This window comes from Lactuca sativa, chromosome 1, assembly GCF_002870075.4.
Source record: "Lactuca sativa cultivar Salinas chromosome 1, Lsat_Salinas_v11, whole genome shotgun sequence".
Classification (NCBI taxonomy): Eukaryota; Viridiplantae; Streptophyta; class Magnoliopsida; order Asterales; family Asteraceae; genus Lactuca; species Lactuca sativa.
In genome coordinates, this window is record NC_056623.2 from 3,138,931 (window position 1) to 3,146,582 (window position 7,652).

Genomic DNA, 7,652 nt, shown 5'->3' on the forward strand with positions numbered 1-7,652 from the left:
TTTAATAAATACAAAATCAACGAATATATATATATATATATATATATATATATATATATATATATTTAAAAAAAAAAACGAAACCAAACATAACAATAACTTTTTTTTATCTTTATTTGTATCTTCGAACAAATCATCATACCATCCTTAATGACAATTTCTATGTTAGCTTTGTGAATATGTTCCACCACATCAGCGCAAAGGTTGTAATGGATATCACGGTCATGTATTTCCCTTCCGTTTGCCTTGTATTATGGCGTACCAATGTCTATTATTTTGATGACCGCCAAAATTTTGTTTTGCAACTTTGTGACATCATATAACCGTTATCAGGAGTATGAATATCTATCAACTTCATCAAATATTCGTTCCACATCCTCTTGAGCTGCTTCTTGGATCCTCTTAAACTTTAATCGTTTTTTGTGATTCGAAATACAATTTAACAAATATAGATAAGTTAGACAATACAGCTAGTAATCAAAAGGAAAAGAAAGAAAGAGACGTCGATGAATCCTTATCCCATGACGACCTTCACCACACCAAATGGGTCTGACGATATGGAGTTGTTGCAGGTGTACGTTGCCAGGTGGCACTAAGCCACTAACCACACCTTACACTGTGAGTACTCCCTCTCACCGTTGTCAAAATTTTGTTCCTTTAAATTGACCTGTTATTTGTAGACATGTTTTCATACTATACTCGTAGTCTAAGAGGATGCGGTATGGGCCAAAAACGAGAAGTAACCGAGTGATGTGGCACCCTCAACGGCGTCGTGACGGGGGGAATACCCCCCCCCCCCCTACTCGTTTTTGCTCCTTATGTTGCATCTTGTGGTCACGAGGACAAGATAAAACAAGAAAGATGATTGGATATCTCCTTCATCAACCAATCAAATAATTTTCTTTATTTTCTCTCTCTACCTCTTAACATGATATAACATGTGGAACACCATTTCCCTCGTGGTATTATGGTGGTGTTATGGATGAGATGACACCAATTTGGTGTTACATCCAGTTACCCACATCCAATGCTCTAACAAAGTATTTACGTTTTGGGGCCCCACCCCTTGACCCCACAAGGGAACGCTATCTCTTTAACCTATGCCACTTTTAGAAGATGACTATTTTTAGATTTTTTTTTTATAAAAGAAACAGTTTGCTAATTAACACGAATCCTAGTTCCAATAATTTTTTTACCATAATTACTATCTTTTATATGTGCCCTTATATGTGCCCTTAGGGCACATATTAGAAAAACCCTTTTATAAATGCTAAATAGATCTTGACATCTTGTATTTAAGCCTTATATTTTTTTTTAAGGTTTTAAGTAGGGTGCCGATATTTTTGCCCATTGTTCCAACTTTTCTACTTTAAAGCCTACTTTTTATTTCATAATATATATCACATCAGTGGCTTTAAGAGTGAGATCGCTTAGATAAGGAGAAATTTATTAATAAGTTGGTTTAAAAGTAGCAAGACCACTCAAATAAGAAGTAACCTGACGAACATTAGTCCATAGTGGAAAAATGATTTTCACTGTGGCAGGAAAGAGAAAGCACTTTTGCGTAATCGATGACTAGATTTCATAAATTTTGATGTGGGAGATGAAACTTCAAGTTCTTACAACAAAAGCTAAAGCAAAGTAGTGCTAAAATAATAAATACGTAGTACATGAAATGGTGATAATAAAATGAGAAACATAATTTAAATAGTACATCATCCAAAAGGTATACAATTAGTTTAAATTTATTTAAATCACAAAACTATTTTAAATGACAGCTCATCCAAAAGTAGTTGAACCATAGAGATCGTATCCCGCTACCACCTTCTAGGGATCTTTCTTTGTACAATTTATTCTAACACCTTTATATTATTTTGTAACGAAAATCATTTTAAGATACATGAGTAATAATAAACAATTTGTTGCATAGAATGAACCAAATTTTACCATCAGTCATTCCGAATTTGGATAAAAACAAACAAACAGACATGTCAGATATGATTACAACCCTGACCTCATATTAATTGGGTTCCAAGAGACCAATAAATACCTTCAATTTCTTCAAAGGTATCATTAGAATCTGAAAAAAAAATTGATGAATATAAGCAAGTGTTAAAGAGCTATGGTGTTTGCATATTGGTAATTCTTGCAAGATGAGAAAGACAAGGCGAAATAAGATGTTGTAATGATATTAATGGATAATTGTGGATGAATATTGAGTTATAGAGTATGAGAGGTGTAATGTAAGAAGTAAGAAGTGATTGAATATTCATAGTCATCCCCAACCCTTGATGTTGAATGAGTGTGAGTGTGTGTTGTCTCCCAATCAAACAAAAGTAAGGGGACATAAACTCATGTTCAAGTGGTGAAAGAAGTTATAAAAAAAAAAAAAAGGGGTGGAGAGATAGATATACAGGAAGGATGTTTTCCTCATGGGTGGACCCTACAGCCTCCCCCACTCATGACTCATGACTCATGACTCATGTTTCTTCTACAATCTACATGCACATTACATATTATATAAAGAAATCGGGTCATCCATAACATAAAACTCCAAATCTTGGCCTATCTTCTCCTTGCCTACTTGACTTGATAGGAAATAAAGCAAACCCTTTATTCTATCACACAATATAAATTAATAAAAAAAAGATCCTACTCTTTAAAGCAGCAACAAACACGAGTGTTCAGGTTTGCTCATTATTAATGTTGTTTACCCTAAGTTCCACTTAAATCTGAATCCAATTTCTAGGTGAATTATTATCTTTGTATTTTTTTTTTTTTTAAATATATATATATATATATATATATATATATATATATATATATATATATATATATATATATATATATATATATATATATATATATATATAAGTCTATTTCTCATAATGAGGAAGAAGAAAGGCGGGCCTACTTTGGTATTTTATAATGATGATGAAGGGAATGATAGTCAGGGAGCCAAACGTCTGATTTTCCATCCACTTTCTTCAGGAAAATAACATAACCTGAAACCAAAACAAAAATACATGAATATGGCTATGGCTATGGCTATGGGTGTAAACTTTGATTATTATTATTTTTTTTTTCTGTTTACTTTGACCATTTTACCCCTTATACCAAGCCATAGAACTACTACTTTTCTTTGTCTTTATATTGATCAACTTCAGAAAGGAATTTAAATCTATAGCTGAATGGTTTCTAATTATATTAACTTAAGAGGTTGACACTTCCGTCATATCCAGAATTAAAAAATACAAAACTTATTAATAAGAATTACAGACGTACCTTTTATTATATATTTATTTTTTAATTACTTTCACAAGTTAAGTAAGTATAGAGCTTCAGTCATGAATATTGACAAATAATAAAGTGAATATCAGATTTAATGTTATACTTGGTTTAAAGGTTTCGATGAGTATTACCTATCATGCAACCTGGATGTCTGTCCTTGCCAAAACTCAAAAAACTCAGGTTTAAGTCTGTACCCACCCCAATATTTTGGTTTTGGGATTAAAGCTCTAAACAAAAACAAAATTTAAAGCATAAAAAATGAGTCTTACAACACTTGAAATTCAGATATATAAATCACTAACCCATCAGAGAATTTTGCTTCCAAATCTTTATACTCTTGATGGAGAAAATCACGTCCTGGAATTACAGTGCTCTGAGAAAAAAAAAAAAAAAAAAAAAAAAGACTTTAACTGGGTGTAACAAGGAAAAAGTAAAAAGTAAAAAGTGAAAGAGAAAATAAGAAAATAAGAAAATAAAAAACCTGTTTGCTGGCTATTGCACCAATCTGACTTCCTCTAGGGCGACTGTGGAAGTAATGTTCAGATTCTTCTTCAGAAACCTTCTGCACAGAACCTTCTATTCGCACCTGAAAAACAAAGAATGCCATCATTTTCTTTTAAATATTTTTTTAAGCATCATTTATCCCGAAGAAAAAAAAAAGGCTTTAAATTGGTTAGTATATTAGTTATCTAAAGCTGACCTGGCGATTCAATCCATCCCAATAGAATAGCAGTGATGCATTAGCATTCTCAGATAAATCCTTGGCTTTTCGGCTTCCATAATTCGTGTACCTAAATAATAAACATTATTAATCTCTAAAAAAAAAAAAGTGTACATTGGTGTAATAATATTATTACAACAGAATAATACCACTAACCATACAAAACCGTCTTTATCAAATCCTTTCAGCAACACCATTCGTGATGAACTGCATCCATCACAAAACCAATGTCAGCTTCCATTAACATTCAAATTCTTTTTGTGTTTATTGAAGGGCATTTAGGGTATTTGACAAATAGTCAGCATCTCAATTTCATTAGAAAGTAGATACTTACGGTTTGCCATCTTTGCCAGCAGTGCACAATGCCATTGCATTAGGTTCCTTCAAACCAGCAGCCATTACATCATCAAACCACTTCTGGAACTGTGGGGATATTAATTACTAATATTAAAATTAGTTTTCCATTATTTTATAAGTCTGTTTATTGTGTGAAAAAATTGAAACAACATGAACAACTTTTAGTGTACACTTCAATAACATTATTTCAAAGAGATTAAAATTAATTATGAAGTGGTTGTACCTGAAGAAAGGGGTCGGGGTCCACCTCCTCTTCTCTGAACTCAGGAGAAATATAATTCTCTCTCATTGATGATATGTCAATTTGTGGGGCCTTTCCAATTCTAACACACATACAACTTCCAGGATATGATGGAAGATGAAGGTTAAACTTGTCAACAATGGAAGGTGGAACAAACCTCCCACCTAAGAAATGATGGGAACCACAAAACTTCTTGGCACACAGCTTAGGGGCAGTTAAAGAAACCTGAAATATATTATTAATAATTTTCAGTTTTTTAAAAAACGTTAACCTTTTGTATTCACTAAAAACTGCATGTTGTATATGAATGAGAACATACCAACATGTCAGGTTTGATTCCATCACCATTTGTATCCCCTTCTTCCACATGCCATCCAGACGGGATGTCTATAGAGGCAATCACAGATGGTTTTTTATTTATTTCATTGTGATTTTGTAGATTCACCAACCGTTGAATCAGATCATCAAATGGTGCCCTTGGTGTGCCTGAAAAAGATGAGAAAAACATAAAGAAAACAGGTTAAATTCAAAATATAGCAATGTAATTTCATTTATTTGTGTATTATAGCATGCTGCATCTAGTTTCATTTCTTATTACTACAGCATTGTTACCATGGAATGAAAAGCCAAACATGGCATCGACTAGAATGTTGAAGTCCTCTGATAAGTTCATAGGAAGATCATCCACTGATAGGAAAGGAATACCCAATGATTCTAGCTGAAAAGATACCAGATAACCATTTAGACAAAATAGATCTATATGACTTTCTAGAAAGTTCAAGTTCCAACTCTACCTGAGTCACCAGACCTGTATAAAGAGGCTTTGCAGTTCGTTTTGGATAACAAACAAAAGGTTTATATCCAAAGTGATACAGATGACGAGCAACTACAAGACCATCCCCACCATTGTTCCCTGGGCCACATATTGTCAATACACGATTGTAATCCTTCAAATTGTATACCTGTCAGAAAGATAATCAATAAGATGTTCTTGATTTAACAAACTGAGACAAAGGCTCTTATGTGATAACACCATAACTCACCTCGGCAATTGCTGTAGCAACGCTCAAACCAGCCAATTCCTGCAAATATGATATATCAACAAAAACATAACAGAAATAGTTCTCAATGGTAACCATATTTAGGGCCACCCTCTAACAGTCTCTTTGCAATTGCAGAGAAGAGAGTGGACACAAAGAGCCATTGTGACGAGGGGTTGCCCTTATTTCGTTAGCCATATTATGTTGTAACATAACGAAAATTTGGATCCCGGATAGTAAATGCACTCTAAAACCACTAACCATGAGCTGGTCGACGCTAAATCCAAGAGGACCCATAAGAATCTCATCAACTTCAGCAGCTTCTCGTTGATTCAAATAAGAAATTGAGTCGGGATTTTGAACCACTTTGATGTTGTTAGCCATAAATTCTCCTCTATTCACTCTCGAAGAGCAATAACCCCGCAACTTGTACCTCAAAATCGAACCAAAAAAACCCTAAATCACTAAACCAATGTCATAGAAATTACAGAAATTATCCACGTGATGAAACCGCGTCAATACAGATTAATATAAATTGCAAGGGACAGATAGAAAGGGTTTTGTCTACCTGAGGAGATCGATGAAGAAGGGGAGAAGATGTGGGTCGAGTAGAAGTGGAAGTGGAAGTTGAATGGAGTGCGAGTAAACGGGTGGTGAAAGAAGAAGAGTACGTCAATATCATGGTCTTGGTTTTGCCTAACAATGGCAGCATTTTTTAGCGGTGGAAAGTTCTTCCAGCTTCTTGCATAGAGAGATATGGCGTGGGCTCTTTTCTTTGTTCATGAATTTTCGTACGTTTGTCATGATTTTGATGTTCTTGCACAACTTGGTAAAACTTTTTTTTTTTTTGAAAGGCAACTTCCCTAACGATGGTTTTCGGGCCAGCTTTCGCGGTTTGAGCTTTCATACATTTCATTATTTCAAATACTCAGGATACTCAACATATTATTTGTGGCAGTGTTAATGTTACCTCAACATTCTAAAATTTAAGATTAGGTTTTCAAATTTATAGAGTAAACAAATGAAAGGTGATGGTTGTCAAAATCGTGATCATGATCGTATGATCCAATGATCTTATGTATGAAAGATCTGGATCGTAATATCATAGGTAGGATAGTAGGATCCGATCCGATCCAATCCTACATTCCTTTGCTTTTTTTTTTTTTTGCAAATGAAAATTATTTTTACCACTTTATGTTTTTTGTCATTTATCAATTTACCGTTTATTATTTTTTTGTTGTGACTTATGACTAATATTTTGAAGTTTTATAACTTTTGAACGAAAAAATAAATGTTTGAAATATTTTTTATATTTAAAAATTATAAATTAAAATTATGTTTTATTTTGTGAGATCTTAGAATTCTGATCCCGGTCTTGCAAACCCAAAAACAATCCTACGTAGGATCCCGATCTTGACAACCTTTTATATGATTTATATAGTTAAATCGTATTTGTGAAAAATGATTTATTTATGGAAGGGTTAATGTTATTCTAACATTTTAAAATTTAAGACTAGATTCTTAAATGTATAAAGTAAATAAATGAAAGACGATTTATATAGTTTAATCATCAAATAATAATCATATCATTAGTTGATATGAAGTTTAGAGAGTTAAAAATGAAAATAGTAATATTTTAAAGCTTAAAGGGTCAAAAATGTCAAGTTGACAAAATAAGTTGACCAAAGGGTTGGCTTAACTAATGGAAGAGGGTACAAAAGTTATATAATAGATGAAAAATGACTTATTATGTCAAAACTTAAGTTAAAATCATAAATATTAAGGTTTGGTGACTTTTTCCCAAAATGCTCAAACTAGAGTGGACATGATCAAAAAGAGGGCGAAAGAATAAGAGTATGTCAATATCATGGTCTTGGTTTTGCCTAACTATGGCAACATTATTTAGCGGTAGAAAGTTCCTACGGCTTCTTGCATATAGAGATACATCCTTTCTTGCATTGAGAGATATGGTGTGGGCTTTTTTGTAACGCCCCATCTCTGG

The 7,652-nt window shown here is 33.1% G+C and overlaps 1 protein-coding gene across 4 annotated transcripts; it reads right to left on the minus strand.

The window, feature by feature from the left end:
• Positions 1–1,676: 1,676 nt before the first annotated feature.
• Positions 1,677–6,442, minus strand: LOC111894697 (pyridoxine/pyridoxamine 5'-phosphate oxidase 1, chloroplastic). Of its 4 annotated transcripts, none has more exons than XM_023890785.3 (15): positions 6,219–6,442; positions 5,912–6,076; positions 5,654–5,692; positions 5,405–5,572; positions 5,223–5,328; positions 4,930–5,096; positions 4,593–4,835; positions 4,347–4,435; positions 4,169–4,219; positions 3,992–4,082; positions 3,773–3,877; positions 3,594–3,664; positions 3,423–3,518; positions 2,915–3,005; positions 1,677–2,080 (listed from the first exon to the last, which is right to left on the minus strand). In XM_023890785.3, the coding sequence occupies exons 1-14, from the start codon at positions 6,360–6,362 to the stop codon at positions 2,951–2,953; spliced, it is 1,590 nt and encodes a 529-aa protein (XP_023746553.1). In that variant the 5' UTR covers positions 6,363–6,442; the 3' UTR covers positions 1,677–2,080; positions 2,915–2,950. The 4 variants fall into 4 exon arrangements, with proteins under 4 accessions (XP_023746553.1, XP_023746552.1, XP_023746555.1 ...); XM_023890784.3 differs by having other exon boundaries at positions 5,912–6,106; XM_023890787.3 differs by having other exon boundaries at positions 5,912–6,114; positions 6,219–6,358.
• Between the last annotated feature and the right edge of the window lie 1,210 nt (positions 6,443–7,652).